The sequence below is a fragment of the Heterodontus francisci genome, chromosome 8 (assembly GCF_036365525.1).
Source record: "Heterodontus francisci isolate sHetFra1 chromosome 8, sHetFra1.hap1, whole genome shotgun sequence".
Lineage (NCBI taxonomy): Eukaryota > Metazoa > Chordata > Chondrichthyes > Heterodontiformes > Heterodontidae > Heterodontus > Heterodontus francisci.
Window position 1 is genome coordinate 69,097,551 of NC_090378.1, and position 22,901 is coordinate 69,120,451.

The following is a 22,901-nucleotide window of genomic DNA, read 5'->3' on the forward strand; positions in this document are numbered from 1 at the left end:
TACCATACATCAGGTTCTTTATTTAGTGATACTGGAGCATCACCCTACGTCCTTCATTGTTCTTGGGCCTCCAATATGATGGAACTTCATGTTCCATATCTTTTTATAAAAAAACATTTTCTAGGGTGCAAACTGTAGCTGTAGACTCAGCAATGACTTAGTTTAAAAAAAAAATAAGTGTAGCGGTAGCAATGATACAGCTTCCAGTACAACTCCAAAACAATTAGTTGCTGGATCACAAGAATTTTCTTGAAAAAGGCTGGTGCATATAAGAAGCCAACCATTTACAGTAATTTAGAAATCTTAAAACCACATAAATAGCAGTGGTGCATAGGACTATACTACAAAAGAAATTAAAGGCAGGATGTTTATAATGTTCTGGCAGTGAAACATACTTCTACATTATATTAGATATTTTTAAAAGCTCTTAAATGTTGTGAATATTGACAATTCTACAATTTTTGTGTTGAGTTCTCTGCAGGTGGTGTAGGGGATGGATGATTTACCAGACTCACCTAAAAAGGTGTTGGAAATGAACTCGGATACTTGGTTGCCTGAGCGGCTCATCTCTGAGAGATGGGTGAGCTCTCGATTCAGCATTCTCTTGAACTGTTGGAAAGACAAACACAGGAATCAGTACCCACCTTTCTTGTAAATGTCAGATTCTTTATTTAGTGATACTGGAGCATCACCCTATGTCCCTCATTGTTCTTGGGCCTCCAATATGACGGAACTTTATGCTCCATATCTTCTTTTTATAAAAATACGTTTTTCAGGGCGCAACTGTAGCTGTAGACTCAGCAATGACAGCGTTTTTTAAAAATAAATGTAGCGGTAGCAATGATACAGCTTTCAGTAAAACTCCAAAACAATTATTTTAAATGACATTCTGTCATCGATAAATGATTGATCACAGAAAATAGGAAAGAAAAGAACTGTGAAACTTCCCGTTTATTATCAGAATTCAATGCATTAATAGAGTTCAACTAAGCTCAATTTAAACCGAAATATTTGACAAGGTAAGGGCTGATATTATAGTGCAGAATGTGTAGTGTTTGACTTTCACACAGAAATATTTACTTACACAATAAGCAGTGACATTTTAATTATATAACCATAATGTCTACTGAATTAATTCTAAGAAAGACAGGACAAAGTATTTTCATTTTCCATTTAAGATTCGTATAAAAATTTATATTGAAAAAAGTATGCATCTAAAATTTTAATAAATCTGTAAGGACTATACTGCAGTACAATTTTAGAACTCTCCACCTTGACAGCTGAGTTTGATTTGAGATATACATAATGAACTTTGCAAGATAATTTTTTTTCTGCTTCTCTGAATCTGTTAATAGCTTAATGTTCTGTAAAAAAAAACTGGAAAATTCTGTCTTTTAAATGTACATCTGAAAGGGAATGGTGATTTGATAATACTTGGCTCACAACAGGCATTGTAAATATAAATACCTTGTTGCACAGAGAGTTTAATTGTAATAAAACAAATCTTTATAAAACACTCCCTTCCTCTACACCACAGTTAATTCTAACAGTGTATTGTCTTAGTAAAAACTTTTAAATTAAAATTATGGTGTTCACTGGAATTCCCTGTTCAGTCCATCTTTGCTCATTTGTTTTATGCCTCCTTTTCTCTTAAGTGATGACATTTTATTTGAGTCTTATCAACTGTAAGACATCCATTTGAAATTTAAAAAGCAAGATATATATGTCAGTTGTCAATATGGGATAACGTATTGTCGATACAAGGGTTTCTGCATTTGAACTTACAGCCACATATTTCACAGCAAAAACACAGATTCACATACATCTGTAATTTTGTGATAAATTTACTCACCTTGATATAACCCCAAGAAACAGACAGCAAATAGTTTGCTTCAGGCATTTTGGCCCACTTGACAAAAGGAGCAACAACAGCCGTGTACAAAAATACGCAATCTAGCTGGACAATTCCACACTCGCAATTTTAGTAGTAACAACCAAAAGGTGTAGATGTTTCATTAGCAGCTTGAACATTTGAAGTAATTTTTGCCCCAAAAATTAGAGTATTCTTTCACTGCATGAGAAAATCCAGTCCATGTAAATACATCCTCGGAAAGATAGTATCTGCGTGTTTGCACTGACAGAATTGAGATAATGAAATCAGGGGTCACATGGAGCCAGAAACCATACAAGTGTGTGCAGTTCACAGCACTTATGAATTATGAAGAGCTCTGGTTTCTTGGATGGCTGAGGGTGGGGGGATGCTGCTTCAGATTAATCTCAGTACCCAGGGGGCAAAAAAAGTCTTTTGTTTGCAAGCTTACAATGTCGACATCATTTCAACGGGATGTGGGAAGTGACAGAAAATGGAGAATGCCCAGTGTATATTTACGTAGATTAAATGCAGATGGCGTTCCCATTTCATCACAGAATATAATCTGCTTTTAGCACCCTCCTACACCATTGTCAGAAAATTTCAACACAACGACAATTCAGTAAAATTGTATTATCAGGACCAGATAGAATTATGATCTAATGCATTATCTGTCCTCTCTATTGCACAAAATATGTGAGGAATAAAGTGGCATTACAAGATGATTTACGATAATCAGTGTAGTTCTGTGAAGTTTAGATTTTTCTGTCTTCTGTTTGTTGACACACAAAACAGCAAATTAAGGATCGTTTACACTGATCATTTCCATCTAACTGTTTCTGGAAGAGTTAATACAATAAATTTAAACAAATCGCTTTTCGACAGAAATGCTTTATTCCTAGATTGCTGTTATCTATGTGTGTACTTGTGTAACAATTTAACTAGAATTGTTTAAAGTAAACCACTTTGGAACTGAAACTGATTGGGTATGTCATTACATTCTACACCTTATTATTAAAGATGCACTGTCAGGCAAGGCAGACTTCCCAATTATAAGCAGATTTCAATCTTTTTTCTATAGTTTCTACTGAAAGAGTACATTCCTTGGAGAATAGAGAAAGGCCAATATTAAAAGAACTGAGGTACACTGACTAATGTTCTATGGTGTCTGCATTAATTTTTCACCTCTGCACTTTCTACAGCAGCTCCCCTTTAAATCTGAGATAAAGCACAGTGTCTGCACAGAAATGTTATTCACTTTGTATCTGATTGGCTTTCAGCTCAGCTGCAGTGACATCACCTAGCTTTCTCTGCACTGCTGCTAAAGAGCATTAGAACATGGGGGGACAACTGCAGCAAGGAGCCCCAGAGAATCTTGAGACTGAAGTTCAAGCAGCACCATGTAATGAACAGTACAGCTCCATAGCAACTACATCACATGACATTCCTCCAGCTGGTTAATACAAGAATTCCCTCTACATGTTTTATCACCAATGAACAATGGAGCTGCCTGGCTTCCAATCCATTTTGTGCACAAATATAACTCGTCCTTGCCTCAGCATTAAAAATATATTCGAAAGAACAACTGTCACGATCATACAAATCAACCAGCACCCCTTGCCTTCTCCCAAAAGTCCTGTGATCATGCTCATTGCACTCTAGAAGTAATAAGGTTTGATGTCTTTAGATTATTGATTTCTTTGAAGTCCAATTAAAGTATCAAGCAATAATTACATTAGTGATCCCTTTAGTTTTCTTTCCTCCTTTCCTAAAGGCTGTAATGATGGCATACCATTCCACGGGCTTGGCTTTAAGCTTTTTCCCCAAATGACCATTCTTCATGTGCAAGTTTCAATGGTGAAGCTGGAAGATTATTCAACTGTGTGTAGCATCACAGCTAAGATAGATATCTCACCTGGCAACCACATGTTGACTTTGCAGCAAGGGATCACTTGATAATGATCATAAATGAACACATCTAGGTAATTTATTTCCCTCCTTTAACCCAGTGTCCCCCTAATTATCTGAATACAGACATGCTATCAAACCTGAGACCTCTCTGGTTTGTATGTTTCAAATTCGATTGTTTTCATTGCACTGAGCCCCTCAGTTTGATTGACCCAACTTGCCAAATTTATTTCTCAGATATTGGCTTAGGCTGGCTATGAGGGTTTAAAGGAGACACAGTTACTTTTGTGTGTTCCAGAATACCACTTAATATTATGAAGTAGTGTTGCCTGATGTTCATGTTAAAATTAAAATGTGACGGAATGGGTATTGCAGGGGAATCTCCAATGCAAACTGCATTAGTATGCGACAAAAATGAGTTCTGCCCAGTGTACCTAATATTCAAGCCAATGATACTTTAATACTAGATTGTTCTTTTTATAAAAAGCCCACTTCCAATTTTTTTCCTGTAGATCTGTTTCTACTGGAAGGAGTTTTGCATTTGCCTCATTTAAGTTGGCAGTGTCACAAATCCTAACTTGCACAAAACATTAAGAGGCCAGGAATGAGATGCAAGTTGAGTGAGGGAGGTTTCAGCAAATTCACATTTCCCATGGTCGTGAGAACTGTGGTGAGTGAAGAGGCAACTCTCCGAAGTGTGAAAATATTGATGCAAACACAGACAAGAATATCAATAAGTTAGGACAACAAGCCTACCTTGAGTGAGGCAAAGGCGATCATGTCAGGCTCCACCTGCAGCCTGAACCTGCTGCCCAGTTTGTCTGCATTAATGGTTAAATGTGTAGTCTGGGGATCCAAAACAACTGACAAGCCAATTTCTCAAAGTTTAAGGGTTACTTCTCGGAGTGGGCAGCTGCTGCTCTGAAATCACTTGTCTTGAATATTCAAATATAATATTGTGGGAAAAGATCATGTTTAAGCCATCATATTGGCGGAAGTTTCATCCCCACTCCCTTGCGAGGGTCCACTGAGACCCTAGGCTATTATCCATATTCCCCTTCACCTGTTTTCTCACCTAATGTAGTCACACCAGAGCACATGTGGGGAGAAAGCGGGTGAAAACAAACTTGCGTCCCCACTCTGTTCCAACACATTAACCTTTTGCATTTTATAATTTTAAGTAATATAAGGCTCTCTGGTAATTCAGCTAAGCAGTCATTTTTCATGTTGAACCTAGACAGCAAACGTAAGCAATCTAGTTAACTGCAGGGGGATATCAGAGAAATGCTCAATCTTGTCCTCACCCAATGGCTGTACTTCTAGCAGGAATCACTGGATAGTCCCTCATAGAGTCATAGAGCACAGAAGCAGGCACTTTGGCCCGTCGTGTCCATGCCAGCCATCAAGCACCTATCTATTCTAATCCCATTTCCAGCACTTGGCCTGTAGCCTTGTATGCTATGGCATTTCAAGTGCTCATCTAAATACTTCTTAAATGTTGTGAGGATATCTGCCTCTACAACCCCTTCAGGCAGTGTGTTCCAGATATCAACCACCCACTGGGTGAAATCTTTTTTCCTCAAATCCCTTCTAAACCTCCTGCCCCTGACCTAAATCTATGCCCCCTGGTTATTGACGCCTCCGCTAAGGGAAAAAGTTTCTTCCTATCCACCCAATCTATGCTCCACATAATTTTGTATACCTCAATCACTCACCGCCCCCCCACCCTTCTCTGCTCCAAGGAAAACAACCCCAGCCTATCCAGTCTGTCTTCATAGCAGAAATACAAGGCAACATCCTGGTGAATCTCCTCTGCACCCTCTCCAGTGCAATCACATCCTTCCTATAGTGTGGCAACCAGAACTGTACACAGTACTCCAGCTGTGGCCCAACTAGCGTTTTATACAGCTCCATCATAACCTCCCTGCTCTTGTATTCTATGCCTTGGCTAATAAAGGCAAATATTCCATATGCCTTCCTAACCACCTTATTTACCTGTGCTGCTGCCTTCAGTGATCTATGGACAATTACACCAAGGTCCCTCTGACCCTCTGTACTTTCTAGGGTTCTACCATCCATTGTATATTCCCTTGCCTTGTTAGTCCTCCCAAAATGCATCACCTGACACTTCTCAGGATTAAATTCCATCTGCCACTGCTCTGCCCATCTTACCAGCCCATCTATATCGTCCTGTAATCTAAGGCTTTCCTCTTCACTATTTACGACACCACCAATTTTCGTGTCATCTGTGAACTTACTAATCATACCGCCTATATTCACGTCTAAATCATTAATGCACACTAAAAACAGCAAGGGTCCCAGCACCGATCCCTGCGGTGCACCACAGGTCACAGACTTCCAATCACAAAAACAACCCCTGACCATCACCCTCTGCCTCCTGCCACTAATCCAATTTTGGATCCAATTTGCCAAATTGCCCTGGATCCCATGGGCTCTTACCTTCTTGACCAATCTCCCATGTGGGACCATATCAAAAGCCTTACTGAAGTCCATGCAGACTGCATCAGCTGCTTTACTCTCATCTACGCACCTAGTCACCTCCTCAACATTATTGGTCTGCATGGCTCAATACCACTCTGGCAATGCAGTAACTCACTAAATTAGAATCTGACGTATATTATTTTCCTTTTGTGGATTCTTCTCTAGCCACTACTGTAAACCCAAGAGGGTAATTGCTGCAGTGGTATATTTCCTTCACCACAGTGTGTAGGATGCCCTGTAACCCCTGTACTACCAGCATATTTACCTCATCTTTCCTGGCACATCCTGCAGAATCAGCAAACTACTGACAGAGGTTAATTTTTCTCCCATACACATAACACATTAGTTACCAAACATTAGACTACTGCTGGTTAATTCTATGTGCTTGAATTAGGCATGATCCATTTTCACTTTAAAAGTTTATCTGGTATAGAGAATCCTTGATATTTCCCTGTATAGTCTGATATGCCATTTTATTATCAAGAGTACTTCCATCACAGTGCAATAACATTCCCTCTTCTTGTCACTGGACAGATTCTGCCGAGATCAAATTACACATAAAATCCCTGCGGATCTTAATATGCCTGAACATAAAATGGGTGTAAATCAGCATAAACAATCAGGGCTCAAGGAAAGTACCAAACTCAGATCTTTAATTTCTCCTTTAAGTATGAATATTGAAGTTTAAACTCATTCAACAGTAATTCATGCATATTAGGCAAAGCATGTTTGAGAACTTGCAATCGGGAAAACTTTTCAATTTTTAATGTGACGTATGCTATAAAAATCCATTCAAATGAACAGAAAATGGATTGCAGGTCTCGGTGAGAATGTTTTTTTTAATATTAAAAAGAAATGCAGTATAAAAACAGGAAAAGAACTTTGTTTCCTGCTAAGCCTGAAAATCTGGTTGTAATTTCAGGAGAGCTTCTGAGCAAGCATGATTGAAGAAAACCTGCTTAGGAGACTCTGGCCGGAATTTAACGTTTGGTGGGATGCCCCGCCCACTGGCTAAAAAGTCAGGGGCGAGCCAGCCTTTGCCGGGCCTGGGGAACCAGATCGGGACTTTTTGCTCCCCAGGCCCTTAATTGGTCTTGAGCTGGACGTCCGACTCCTTAAGCCAGGAAGTCCTGCCTAATGGAGCCAACAAGCAATCAGCAGGCTGGCAGCTCAGTCCCAGCAGTGCCATCGGGAGCGGTGGCCACTGCTGGGACTACATCCAGCTTCAGGAGGAAGGAGGACGGCCTGGGAAAGGAAGTAAGTTTTTAGGGCCTCGCCGGGGACAATCGGCCACGCTCCGGCCTCTGTAACTTTGGGGGGGGGGGGGGGGGGGGCGGGGTCATTATTATGAGCATTCAGGCACAGGGATTGATAGAAGATTGTAAAAGATCTAGGAGATTTGAGCATATGTAATTATGCATACAACTCATGCCCTAAATTCCTTAATTTTTTTGATCACATATCTAATTTGCACACTGATTGCGCCTGTACCAGGGTGCAAATACACAGGAATTTCCAGACCATAATTCAAAGGCAGGATGAACTACTTTGGTTGAGAGGGTGGCCCACAATTTAAGTGAAGAGAGAAGTTGCACGGATATATAATTGAAGACCCGGTCAATTTTAGCTCCTATATTCAAAAGATGTAGAAAGAAATCCATTATTAGATTAGTGATAAAGTTATTGAACATGAAGAGATAGAGCCAGTGAAGGAAAAAACTTGGGCATGGGGGGAATCCGACTTTATAAAAAGGACTTGCATTTATATAGCGTTTCATGACCACAGGACAGCCCAAAGTGCTTTACAGCCACTATAGTACTTTTGAAGTGTAATCACTTGATGTTGATTGAGGGATAAATATTGGCCAGGACACTAGGGATAACTCTCCTGCTCTTCTTCAAAATAGTGCCATGGGATCTTTTACCTCTACCTGAGAGAGTAGACAGGGTCTTGGTTTAATGTCTAATCTGAAAGATGGCACCTCTGACAGTGCAGCACTCCCTCAATACTGCACTGGGCTGGCAGCTTTGATTTTTGCGATCATCAGAGAGACAGTCTTTATATTTATAGTACACAAAAGAATGGAAACACAGGAGAGGGAACACACAAACAGCATTGTACCACCACACAGCAAATAACTGACTGGGGTGAAGTGATAGGGGTGAAATGGAGGCAAGTGTTGCCATGGGGTTTTCTATCATCAGAAGGTTAGCTTTTTCTACAGCTGCAGAAAAGTCTAGTTGCCTATCAAATGCCAGAGTAAAGGACAAAAAAAAGTAGGTGGAGAAGATACTAGAAAGGAAGGTGTCTAGCTAGTAGCAATGGCTCACCTAGGAATCAATAGTAGGATGGAGGTCTTGCAAAGGGATTGAGAATCCTGACAAGGAAAGTTGCAGTCTAGCTTATGTGGCCAACTATCCGGAGATAGGCTTAAACTGACAATATTCTGAATCAGAGGTGAGAGTGCTACCACTCAGCCAAGATTGACAAATATTTATCAACTGAGTTCTGCTTTGCTTGGTTCTTGATCTGAATTGTGTTGAATGGAGAGGTGCCAAATAAAGTTTGTACTATTTCCCTGCATGGGAGAAAAACAAACAGAAGTGTCATGTCTGGGTATTATCCAGCACCTTCTAGCAGTTGGTTCCAGGAGGTGTAAACATATACAGGCCCTACCAGCAGCAGAACCACTGGGCTTGAAAATGAGGTATAAGCTAATGAAAAATTACATTAAAATATCCATGAGGGATTCTGATGCAGGGTGCTTTACTAGTAATAGCACTCTTCCAGACCATTATACTAAAATGTGAAGTGGGGCTTTGGGATATGATGGCATTCCACAGAACTTTTTATTTTCCCTGTCCTCTCATTATTGCCATTGCTTGTCCCACAAAATTGACAACTTTATATATATATATAAACAGATCTTGGAATGCTCTACATAATTCACTAATATGCAATTACACAAGTCTGCTTAAACACCAAACTTTCAAATAAATGCACAGTCTGAAATGTGAAATCTCAAACCTGCTCAAAATACAAATTAGAAGCAAGTTTCACAGAAAGCCTTTCAGATGAAGTGGGACAGCTGTAGGGATCCTACAAATGGAATGAAAATTTACTTTCCCATACACAACTGATACTGGGTTTACTGAATGTATACTTGCCAAACACCTCAGGGCATTTTCAACATTAAAGACACCATGCAAATGCAAGTTGCTGTTTAGCAGCCCTCTTCCTGCTTTTGACATGTAATAATGTCAAATATGACCTGGAGCACACAAGTGATTAGGTCAATTATCAAAGCCCAGAGTTTTCGTTATACAGGAAAAGAACAGCCTTTAAAGCATATTTTCAGTCAACAAAATCCAGATTTTCTACATTTGAGAGATTAAAAGGAAAAGAAATGCTTTCAAACTTTATTTTTTTTAAAACAGAAAGAAGTTAGGAAAGTTAGAATAAATGTGTTAGAAAAATGTAAAACTAAACATAAAGACAAAAGACAAAGAAACATTGGGAAGGAACAGAGCATGGGGAAAAACTGAGCTGACCATTTAAACACAATTAAGGTCTTTGCTACTGAGTTGGAGGAGAGCAGAAAAGGTGACTTTTGCTTTGGCCTTGGGGGAGGGGGAAAGGAAACCAGGAATTGTTTTTTCTCCAAAAATATACTTTATTCATAAAATTTAAAAAAAAAATTATGAAATGTCCAATTTGAATTGTTTTGTAAAGTGCAATACAGATCAGTTTCTTCAAAACAGTACATGAGGTGCCTCACAACACTTGCCGTTTCTGGTTATATTTACAATGTACATTTGCATTATATACCAAAACATTCTCTGGTGCATACAGCCCGAGGGGTTTTACACAGTTTCCAACCCCTCGGTATACTATGGCAGGAGGGCCTTACACAGTGGCCTTTCTCCATTGAGCTTTTTCGGCAGCTGCCCCAAGCTTTAGTGCGTCCCTTAGCACCAGGTCCTAGACCTTGGAATGTGCAAGTCTGCAACACTCAGTCATAGACAGCTCTTTGCATTGGAAGATCAGCAGGTTTCGGGCAGAGCAAAGTGCGTCTTTCATCGAGTTGATGGTAGTCCAGCAGCAGTTGATGTTGATCTCATGTGCATCCCGGGGAATAGCCTGTAGAGCACGAAGCTCTGTATTATGGAGCTTTGTGGTTTCCATACCAGGCCTTAAAAAGGCCCCCAATATCAGTGTGAAGACAGGATGTCTGATCACCTTGTGCGGTCAAGTCCATAAAATGAACAACAGATAACAGAATAAAATGTTTAAGAGAAATAAATTCTCATGCACAAATCCCTTTTCCAATGATATATGTTCCTGTTAAATGAATATGATGATTAAATGAATTACAAAAGTATGGATTTATTCTTTCAAAATGTTAGACAGTCTTGCTAAAGATGCTGTGTTAAGCTCTTTCTACAAGAGTTTTTGTCTAGGTGTCAAAATCGCCTAGTAACCAATTCAGTGATGTTTCAGAGTCTTTTTCACCTCATCAGGTGCTCGGGCTCATAAGCTTTTAGCAATGAATGTGACAAGCAGTTTTGTTTAACGATGGAAATCACCTCATCAGGTGCTGATGCTCAAGCTCTGTGTAATCTTATAATTTATCCATGTTTTACTAGCACTCAAATCATTTAGCAACCAACTGTGGCAGGAAATTTGGCCTCAGTTAAAATGGTGGGGGTGTGGGGGTGGGGGGAGGAATGGGGTGCGAGCTCAGAAGTGAGTGGCAAACCTGCACAGTTTGGCTTGTGGAGGGCAGCTGTTAAGATCAGCATTCCTTTTCAATGGAGAAGAGCCCTAATATTTTCTTCCATTGCAATCTTACTCCAATTTTCTGCCTCCTAATGAAAGCACTAATTAATGCTGGGATACTGTTATACAAATGCCAGGGTTTAACAGTAAATGACACAAGTGCAAGTTCGCAGGGTATTGCATTGTAAAAGATGTCAGAGCCAAGTCTACTCCTTTTACACACCTATGTAGTTCCCAAGGGCAGAAACGGCAGCTGATGTTTTTTTTCCCTATGGTAGCCCTGGAGTGCAAGGCTATACTGGCGCTCTGGGTGAGATCAATTCTGCACAGATCTGAGATCAAACCGGTGACCTCCCTGAACTATGTGTCTCAGCTCCAGCAATGTTGGGCACCCAAATACTGCCCTTACATAGTGAGCAATTGTGGAACCCAGAAGCGTTCCTTTAATAACAGCCATTCAGATAATATAGCCACAGCACAATAGATCATTAGTTGTTGCTGAAAAGTAATAGGTTAAAAATATTTCGACTGGATGTCAGAACATGCATCAGTTATTTTTGTTCAATCTCTCATTTACAGATATTGAATTATCACTCAGGAAAACATGCTGGATTCTAATCTTAGATTAACTCTAATTAAGTGATAAATCACCACCTCCAAATTACCCTTCAAGCCACACAAACAACTATAACGCTGCTCCTCACTGTCGCTGGGTCAAAATCCTGGAACTCCCTTCCGAACAGCACTGTGGGTGTACCTACACCACATGGACCATGGCAGTTCAAGAAGGAAACTCACCACTACCTTCTCAAGGGCAATTAGGGAGGGGCAATAAATGCTGGCCTTGTCGGTAATGCTCACATCCAATGAATGAAAAGCATTTGAAGAACTTCTGTCTTCAAAGCAAATGGAAAACAAAGTAAGAACTTGCATTTATATAGTGCCTTTCATGACCTCAGGACTTCCAAAAGTGCTTTACAGTCGATGAAGTACTTTTGAAATGTCATCAATGCTGAAATGTAGGAAAATGCAGCTGCCATTACACACAGCAAGGTCCCACAAATGACAATTTGACAACAACTAGATAATCTATTTTAGTGACGTTGTTTGAGGTTTAAATGTTGGCCAGGAGCATGTTAAGACACAGGCAGTAGGGTTTTGAATAAGCACAAATTTATATAGCATGGAAAATGGGAGGCCGCCAGGAAAGCATTGGAATAGTCTAGAGGTAACAAAGACATGAATTAGGGTTTAAGCAGCAGATGAGGTGTGGGAAGGTCTGATTTGAATGATGTAACTTTAACAAGGGCTGTTTCAGCATTGTGGCCAGGCCTCAAATCTGATTGGAAGAATTCAAACAGGGACCTGTGGGAAAGATTATCATGGATTTAGGAAGTGACAATACATTCAAGAACTTTAGAGAGGAAAGGGAGGTTAGAAATGGGGCATACCAATAAAGTGCAATGCTCATGTAAACTAAATGTTATCAATATTTTTACTGTTTTTTTTCTTTTTCCACTTTTCAAACAAGGCAACCTAGTTCATCAATAACTGTCATAATGCTTTGAAATATACAAAGAGTATCCTGTTTTCCACTCTATATGATTTCAGATCTGTTTGGGTTACAGTGTATTTTTTGAGCACACGGCATTGAAGATAGAATTGATACTCTATGGGGAGGGAAATTACTTGAAAGAACTGGCATCTTTTGAAGTGATTTTTTAAATTATTTGTTTAATGGGATGTGGGCATCACTGGCTAGGCCAGCATTTGTTGCCTATCCCTAATTGCCCTTGAGAAGGTGGTGGTGAGCTGCCTTCTTGAACCACTGCAGTCCATCTGCTACAGGTACACACACAGTGCTATAAGGGAGGGAGTTCCAGAATTTTGATCCAGCAACAGTGAAGCAACGGCGATATAGTTCCAGCTCAGGATGGTGTTTGGCTTGGAAGGGAACTTGCAGGTGGTGGTGTTCCCACACGTCTGCTGCCCTTGTCCTTCTAGGTGTAGAAGAGGTCGTGGGTTTGGAAGGTGCTATTGAAGGAGGCGTGGTGAGTTGCTGCAGTGCATCTTGTATCTGGCACACACAGCTGCCAGTGTGTGGAGGGAGTGACTGTTAAAGATGGTGGATGGAGTGGCGATCAAGTGGGCTTTTTTGTGCTGGATGTTGTCGAGCTTCCTCAGTGTTATTGGAGTCGCACTCATCCAGGCAAGTGGAGAGTGTTTCATCACACTCCTGACTTGTGCACTGTGGACAAGCTTTGGGGAGTCAGGAGGTGGGATACTCGCTGCAGAATTCCCAGTCTCTAACCTGCTCTTGTAGCCACAGTATTTATGTGGCAGCTGTAGTTCAGTTTCTGGTCAATGGTAACCCCCAGGATGTTGAAAGTGGGGGATTCAGCAATGGTAATGCCATTGAATGTCAAGGGAGATGGTTAGATTGCCTCTTGTTGGAGATGGTCATTGCCTGGCACTTCTGTGCCACGATAAAAAGAGGATCAGAATATGTTTGGAAACAATTCTGTAAAGCTTTGCATAACATACAGAAGGAGCAATAATATTGTTTTAAACTTCTGCTCTGATTTCAAGCATACTATGACCTTTAATAAGTAACAGAAGTTTTGGTAACAAATGTATTCTAAATACTGATCATCAGTCTACTTTACCACTCAGTGAAAGGATGGACTTTAATTTACATTTACAGAAGATTTTTCTCATACATATTTAATGATACCTATACAACAATGAGCAACATTCTCAGAGATTAGCTACCTGTAAAGCACTGACACTGATTTCATATACAGGTGTTTGAATGAACAATCCTTCTACATTACTGATAAGGTTCAATGAATGTGTTTTTCCATAAATCTAGCTGAATACTTTTGGGAAAATTTAGCAAAGTTGCACTCAGCCACCACTGTGGTTTGGTGGGCTAATGTGCTGTTTGGTGGGCAAATGCACTGTTTGGTGTGCTACTGAGTCACACAGACTGGGTAAGAACTGCAGGTCAATTCCTCACCCAGTGTGTGAAGTAGATGATTTTAGCACGGATAATGGTAGGGAGAGTTTGTAGGATTGACTTCAGCGCCTTGAATTAGGGTGGGGTTTGTAAGGCTTTTCATTATCCAGTACATTAGCAAAAATGTGCCAATGCGGGGACGTTGCACACGGATATGATTGAGTTTGGCTGTGATGTTTGTAATGGTTCAATAAACATATAACAGTTACTGAAAAATGGTTGCGTTGGTGAAACCCTCCCTGAAATCAAGGGCCCTGTGCAGTTTACCAATGGTTGGAATTCTGAGTGCAGACCCAATGTCCCTGGGTCCTGTCAGATACCGTATCTCCATTGGGACACCTGCATCCAATGTCCACTCCCGCAGTGTCATTGCAGCCATGGAATTTTGGTCTCATTGTATATTTTAAATTAATCAGTACACACTACTTGCATCATTCATGTTATGATTAACCATGCTTTCTTAACTTTATGTTGTGGTCACTATATTCTAAAACAATAGAATAAGACGCACTGTCTGAAGTTTATTAAGAGGTTGGATAGCTGAGGTTTGGCACATTAGAAAGCACATTGCTCACTTTGTGAAGTTATGTTCAAGGCTAATCTTTAAAGCAGAGAAGAAAGGCTAAAGACCAGTGCCTTTTAGTTTACAGCAAAAGAATAAAAGCAGGCCAGAAATTTTGATCAAAGAACATTTGAAAATAATTTGCATTAAATTAAAAGAATCACTTTCATTTAAAAAATGTAAAGTTACAGTGACAACTTTTAATAGTATATATGATTATGATCATTTAAATTATACAAACAGTAAAAGTATGTATTGTCAACAATCCCTGACATTTCCGTCTTCTTTCACAAAGTATTATTCCAGTAAAGCATGCTGAACTACATTTTCAGAAATTCAAGCCTTTTAAAAAATGTTATTCTCTGAGGTTCAGATGTGCTTACTTCCTAATGAACAGGGGAATCAGAGAAACAATAGAAAAAGATTTCTGTAATGCTGGATTTGATGTGCACTTGCCTCTTTGTGGAATATTTAACATTTCCCATAATTTGTGAAATAAGAAGCACACATTTACTTTGAAGAGTCCACATCAAAGACTCCCCGTAAGCTGCATTTTGTCCATTGTCCAATTTGGGTTGAACCATACAGACCATGAATTTGCTGGACTGTGACCCACATCTGTGTTGAATTATTTGATCTCAGCTAGGGATAGCTGAGCCATTGGGAGAGTTATGTATCATAATGCTCAACCATTACCTCCTCTCACTTATATTCCACTGTTTTGGCTGGATAATTCACTTCCTCATTTGTTGCATGTACTAAGACCCCACGGTCTCTTTCAACTTCATCTGCAGCTATTTCAAAACCATTATAGCATTTTATCACATTATTTGTCTGACCTGTTAGCATGTGACATTTTATTTCTGGTTATTTTGCAGGATATTTGGAGATGTTTTAGGTTGCAAAGGATTGTGTTACGGACAGATGGTGATTTTAAAAATAGTGTTTTAGTCCCTGAAAGTTTTAAGGGTCAAATAAATAGACAAACTACAGGTTTTCTCGTCGGTTAAAAAACAAGAAAAATAAATATTTATTTTACACAATAACTGAAAAATGTTTGCAACCTCACTCAGTCACGCATACACACACAAACACAAAAAGATAGAGAGTAGAAAGGTAGCATGAGGTTAGTCCAATTGTGGTAAAAGAGTTTGTTGTTTTAAAAAAACCTTTAGAAGTTTTTTGGAAGGAAATCTTTCAATGGTGCAGGCTTGAAGTGAAAAGGGCGAAGTGTTATGGGCTCCTTGTGGTTAAGCCTCAATCCGAAGTCGATGGTGGAAATCCTGGTTCACTTTCGCAAGTGGGGGAGTTCCAAAGTCATCTTGCAATTTCTCTACTGCAGTAGTTCAAAGATTGCAGGACTTCTGCTTAGCTGGAACTGTCTCACAGCTGTTCTGGCTGGAAAGACTTTCTCTTGTTGTTCTGCTGTTCAGCCCCTCTCTCTCCACGGACTTACCTTTTAAGGTAGAAACTTTTCAGGTTGGGTGTCGATCAGGTGACTAAGGGCTCTCTCCCCTGGGGCGATTCATACAATGTTCTGGGATATGGGAACAATTGTTCCACGAGGGCATCTGAATGTGGTCCATTCTGTTGAATGAGTGCTACTTCATAACTATTACATTAGTTTTGGCTGCAGAGTCAGTCTGTCTACAATAGACTTTGTTAGCTCCATTCCTGAAGATCAGAGTTGTTTGCATGGAATGGTCTGTTTTACATTTCAATGTGTTTTCCCCAAAGCTAATTCGGATGTGGGTAATGGGTTTTATCTTCAACAAACAGATCTGTTTATTGAGAGTACAGAAGAGGTCACCTGACCTCCACTCCATTTAGTCTGTGGCACAAATATGTCCATTTTTTTGTGGTTCAGTTCAACAGTTAACTTTTATTTCATAATTCCTCCAGTTCATTTCATATTTCCTCAATGTGACAATCGTATATCTCTATGCAATTTAAATAACTTGACTGTACTATCTGTTAGACAACACCACTTGCTACCTAGTTCTAGCCAGATCACCCCCTGTATATGCTATTGTCACCCAGAAAGAAGAGATAATGAAGTGTTGGAGTCAGTGCAGAAAAGAGCTATGAGGCTGATCCCAGCGTCTGATATTTGAGTTATGAGGAAAGACTTAAGAAACCTGGGTGACCAAGTGTTGATTTTATAAGAGTGTTAAGGGTATAGAAAAAATTAACTTAGAATATTAGTTTAAATTAAACTGCAGGAGCAGAACAAGGTCAAACTAGACATCATTATTTTTAGGACAGTGATCAGGAAATTCATCTTCACCTAAAGAGTGATCATCATGTGGAGTAAACTTCCAGATAGAGTATTGGAGGTAATAACCCTGGAATTATTTAATAAACAATTGGATGCTACAATGGGAGGCATGTTAGGATTTCTTTAGATGGATAAATGGAGATAGGTCGAATGACCTTTCTCACCCAAAATTATCTCATGAAATTTAAGCAAACCAATTATAGCAATTTTCCAGTGTCATGCACGAAAGAAGCTGTGATGAAATAAACAATGAAATGAAAGAATTATGAAGTTAAAAAGTCAACTGCTAAACAAAATCACAAGAACACTGACACTTATACACAGCCAAAATGAAGTAGCGGCCATGTGACCTCTCCTGTACTGGAAATCCACAAACTCACCTGCAAAGATGAAGCTCGTAGACTCGTCTGAAATAGCTGTGGGGAAAGCCCCTTTGAAATTGAAAGGAGCTATTGCATATTAATGACTCTGATCGACATGAATGGATTAACAGTGGATGGCATCCTAGCCAAACCAAGATGAATAAGGTGTAAAGCAGCAACATCATAACAGAATGACAACCACTTAAACATCAAATGATGGCCATGGTTATCATATCTTGGCCCACTATGTGGTCACAACAGGGGAGAGAGCCATGCATCTCCGAACAGAAGCGAACGTGAGAGATTCTTACCTTAAAAGGTAGCTCTCTGGAAAGAGAGCGAGAGGAGAGATCAAAACAACATCACAGAAAGCCTGTGAGAAGGATCCAACAAGAGAAGAACTCTGCTGATCAAGAACGGCCACCACAGCAGAGACATCACAAAGCGACTTTGAGACTAACTGTTATGACCAGGTGAGAAAGGTGTCTAGGGGTCCCTCTCAGCCTTCACCTGGTCTTACTGTAACAGGATTTAATTTTAAACACACCGTGTTTTTTTAGCTCCCCCTTGGTGAATCCTTGTTCACCGCTTTCCAATTATAAGGCAAAGAAACAGCACAAACAGGCTTTCTTAGATTTAAAGAAGAAAAGTTGAAATTTATTAAACTTAAACTCTAATTCGGTTGACCCCCACGGATACATGACACGCCCACGCTAGTATGGATACGTGATACACACATGCAAATAGAGACAGAAAAGAACAGAAGAAAAATAAAGTGGAAAGGTTTGAGGCAATATCTGAAGACATTTTGTTATGCTTCTTCGTACTCACTGTAGAGTCCTTGATTGTAGGTAGATCTTGCTTTTCGTTGGGGCCCAGTATTCTTCTTAAACCTTGTTCGCTGTAGGAAACTTTTCTCTCTTGGGGTTCATGTGTCTTCAGTGGATTCAGAGGCTTATGAGAAAGAGATGGGAGCAGGCAGACAGGAGAGGCTGTGGCGAGCCAGCCAGGAGAGATCTTCTCAGTCCAGGAGCATTCTGCTTTTGCCCAAACTGTTTGTATGAATTCAAAAAACTCAGGTTGCCCAGCAGGTTAGTCATGTGACTAGCTGGTTTGACTATGTCCATTTGTGTATTCGGCCATCTTAGTAGTCAACCTGGAATGCGAGCTCCCGCACCTTCAACGTCTGGTGGTCAAAAGTTCATTGTGGGTTGAATGTGTCAGGGAATGGCTGCTTTGTCCTTCCAAACACTTTCTTTTAATATGCAAATATGTTTTCCAGCCACGGCTGATCTGTTTAACAAGTCCTTTCTTCACTCCAGTAACAGATTAAAATCAATGTTCATGACAAAATTAATGTGCCTCATTCTTGGCAGGTGGGGGCTTAGCATGACACTAACCATCTGTGAAGGTAACAAACTACATACCACCAGCTTTGGGGTGTATTAGAACCACTAGAGCTCTACAATACCTCTGTAAGTTCAAGACTGTGAATAATCAGGCCTGCAACTTTAAAAAAAAACGTTTCCTCCCAAGAAGACTCAATAATCTTCTGTAAGCCATGAACACTTACCTCACTTGGGACTTTAAACTACCTCTTATCCTTTTCTATCTATCTACTCTTTTGTATGTATGCATGGGCGATTGTGTGTGTGATTGAGGTTGCGATCATTTTGGGATTTGTTTAAAAATAGTTTTTTTTTTAAACCTATGAGAAAATCAATCATTTTTCTGTTTATTTGACCCTAAAGACACTCAGGGACTAAAGCAATATTTTAACAAAGCACGTTTGTGGTCAGATGGGAGATGAACAGTGGAAACGACGCACACCCCTTACCACCTGCTTATAGCAGCCAGTATTTTTTTTATTTGTTTTTATTTCCACTCTAACAAATCTGTGTACCTGGAGTGACCCACCAACACTACGGGAGGGATTTTAAGTGACGGGGGTCTCGGCCATTGGCTGAAGAACCAGGGATAGCCCTGTGTCGCCTCTTTTGGGGAAGGCCTGTTGCATTATGTGCCAATTCGGCACTTAAGTGAACAGCGGCGGGCCTTCCCCAGGAATAAGGACCCCGGTGATGGAAGTTCCGCCTGTTGAGAGCTTCCCGCCAATCAGAGGCCGGAAGCTCTTTTCCCGAACAGCGTCTCCGCATAAAGGCAGCATGCTCCTCTTAAAGATAAAGTGCATTCAGGCCGCAGCAGCTGGTGGAACTGTTTGTGAATGTCTTTGACGGAAGGAACAAAACTACCAATAGAGCAACAGGCCAGAAAGAGAGCTTCCAGGTTCTCTGATGTGGCGCTGGAGGCCTTAGCCCAGGAGATGATATTTCTGCAATGGTCCAGGACACCCTCAAAGCATAGCCTGCGGAGGGAATGAGAGCAGGTAGTCAGGGAAATGAGTTAAAGGAGTCTGGTCCCGAAGACCTGGCTGCAGTGCCGCAGAAAATTCAATGACCTCACACGACTGATCAAGGTCAGTGGATCTATCTTCAAATTACATCTCCTACCACCAACCTCTTATCCTTTTCAGTGCACCACAACTCCATTGCTCAGCAATCAGGACTCATGCTTAGCATTCAGATGCTTCACCTCATCTTCACACACTTACCATTGTTGCAAGCCTCACAAGCACATCCTGCAGCTTGCACATACTTCCAGCTATTCAGCTATGACAGGCACAACATGAAAACATATTGCAGCATATTCACTGACACTTTTCCCTCTCTCTCGCAGGACAAAATTGCACATGACAAGAGGGAGCAGCCGAGAACTGGTAGGGGACAGGCACACCTGCATCTCCTGAGCCCCTTGGAGGAGAAGGTACTCCGCATTATACGGTCAGCAGTGACTGAGGCCATTCCATCCAGCATCACTGCCAACATTCAGGATGACTGCTTGGTCCTGCCTTCTACACTTTCTCAAATCCTACTTCATCCTCATCATCCTATCTGGCACGAAGTGCAAGCTGCAAATGACGTGACCACAGACCTCTTGCATTCCACACAACCCTCTCTGCATCTTTTCCGTCAGATACCCAAGACTGGCCGCCTGGCCAGCCATTGCAGCCTCATCATGAAGGGTGTGAGCAACAACAGAAATCTGGTGAAGAAGGACCATCATTTGATCTGACATTTGCTGCTATCAGCTCAGATACTGGCACTGCATGTAATTTAAAGCGTAGTGTACAGGCGAGTCACCGCGCACAAGTGGGCTACAACCAGGGCAGGGAAAAAATGATACCACATGTGACAGCTCACTGGAAAGCAAGGTCACCAATGGGTTCTGCTGCAGGGGACTTAGATGAGGACTTCTATGGGGCAGAGTAGAGGTGAACGCTGATGGGTTTGCACACAGAGATGCTTCTTGTATTGGCAGGCCTGCCACAAAGCCTGCTATCACTGTCAAGGAGCATTGAGGAGTCTGGCTTCAACTTGGCACAGGGCTTCATGAAGATTTTGCAGCCCATCCTTCCCAGCATGGAAGTGGTGGCCAACTCCATGACAGCACTTGCGGAACCAGCGTGATGCAGCGTCTCGGCAGAAACCACCCAAAGTCTCAATGCTGCAGTGGATGTTCAAACTGAGGTCATGAGATCATGCTTGTTGCAATGCAAGTTCAGCTTGCTGCCAAGTAGGCTGAGACTGCTGTCATCATGGCTGTAAATACAGTGCTGAAAGGGGCATCAGGCTCTCACACCAGTCCAGCAATCTGTTCTCCAGCTGATTACCAGGATTGAGGTGCCTCCCCAAAGGAGTGGCAGTGGTTCCATAGTGCACAAACATGCTATCCTCTCTTAGGATGACAGCATTTATGCTCCCACCACTGTCACTCTGACAGTGCCCCTGCTGTTGCCTGACAGCCAGCCAGCCCAGAATGCTGCCACCCATGCAGAGGTGGTGCAATCTGAAGCCGAGCCCTTAAGGCCCAAGGCTGCATGAGGGTTGTCCTGCAAGATCATCTGCAATTGCTTCCAGTGAAGGTCAGCAGCCTTCCACCAGCCATACCGCAGCCACTGTAATAACACTGCTTGGGACCACTAGGCCAGGCAAATACCACAAGCTAGGCAGTAAGAAAATTTACAAGGATAAATAGTTCAGTTTTATATGTATTATTGGGAAATATTGTTGGATAAAGTATAAAGTAAAGAATTTTTGCTGGGGTCTTTTATCTCAGGATTTTGCTGAACTGCAGTTTTAATGGAGTGGTAGCCTTTGCAGTTGTGGAACATCATCCTGTTAATATGTGGTGCCCCCTAGAGCCACAAGTGTGCTGTCAATGGTTCCCTGTGCCATTGGGAATCCTGATACCCTGACAAAGCCACATGTCCATTCCTCCTCCTTCTCTCTGGTTGGAGAGAAGACTATGAAGTTCCCTCTCCTTGTGTACAGGGCCTCTGTTACCTCCCTGATGCAGCAATGCACAGCGGACTGTGTTATGTCGGCAGCTCACGCCTAGAAGGATCCATTTGCATAGAAATTCATGTAATCCGAGCACCAGTAATATATTTTATATAATAGTCAATTTTTCTTATTTACTTCATAGAATCATAGAATGGTAACAGCACAGAAGGAGGTCATTCAGCCCTTTGCGTCTGTGTCAGCTCTTTGTAAGAGCTACTCAGCTATCCCACTCCCTAGGTCTCTCAGTTCCTGCACCCGCTTGAGAATTGTACCCTTTAGTTTATATTGCCTCACCTCTTTCTTCCTACCAAAATGTATCACTTCCCTGCATTAAATTTCATCTGCCATGTGCCCACCCATTCTACCAGTCTGTCTACGTCCTTTTGAAGTCTATCAGCATCATCCTCACCATTCACTACACCTACAGGTTTTTGTGTCATCTGAAAATTTTTATTTTGTACACCCAAATCCAAGTCATTAATATAGATCATGAAAAGCAGTGGTCCTAGTAGCAACCCCCAGAGAATCCCACTGTATACCTTCCTCCAGTCCAAAAAACAACTGTTCACCTCTACACTCTGTTTCCTGTCCTTTAGCCACTGTTGCCACTGCCCCTTTTATTCCATGGGCTTCAACTTGGCTGACAAGCTTATTTGTGGCACTTTATCAAACACCTTTTTTGAAGTCCATATACACAACATCAAGTGCATTGCCTCATCAATCTTCTCTGTTACCTCGTCACAAAACTCAATCAAGTTAGGTAAACAGAATTTCCCTTTAACAAATCCATGCTGGCTTTCCTTAATTAATGTACACTTTTCCAACTGACTTAATTTTGTCCCGGATTATCGTTTGCAAAAGCTCCCCACCGGTGAGGTTAAACAGACTGGCTTACAGTTTTTTTGAACAAGGGTGTAACATTTGAAATTCTCCAGTCCTCTGACACAACCTCCATATCTATGGAGGATTAGAAGATAAGGCCTCTGCAATTTCCACCCTTACTTCACTCAGCGAACCTAGGACGCATACCATCTGGACTCGGTCACTTATCTAATTTAAGTGCAGCCAACTTTTCCAGTACCTTCTCTTAATTAATTTTTAACCTGTCCAGTATCTCATGAGGATGAGTATCCTCTCTCTCATGCTGTAAGACTCCTTTGCAGTGAGTTTCGGCATCCTCAGTTCTGAATGAGCATGGGTTTATAAGCACAAAACAG

The 22,901-nt window shown here is 41.1% G+C and overlaps 1 protein-coding gene across 4 annotated transcripts in view; it reads right to left on the reverse strand.

Moving 5' to 3' along the window:
* Positions 1–22,901, reverse strand: part of pde4ba (phosphodiesterase 4B, cAMP-specific a) — an 832,714-nt gene that overhangs the window by 33,261 nt on the left and 776,552 nt on the right. For all 4 annotated transcript variants that reach the window (XM_068037289.1, XM_068037290.1, XM_068037293.1 and 1 more), the window contains one exon: positions 516–609. In XM_068037289.1, the coding sequence (XP_067893390.1) occupies positions 516–609 (94 nt within the window). The remainder of the gene's footprint in view (positions 1–515; positions 610–22,901) is intronic.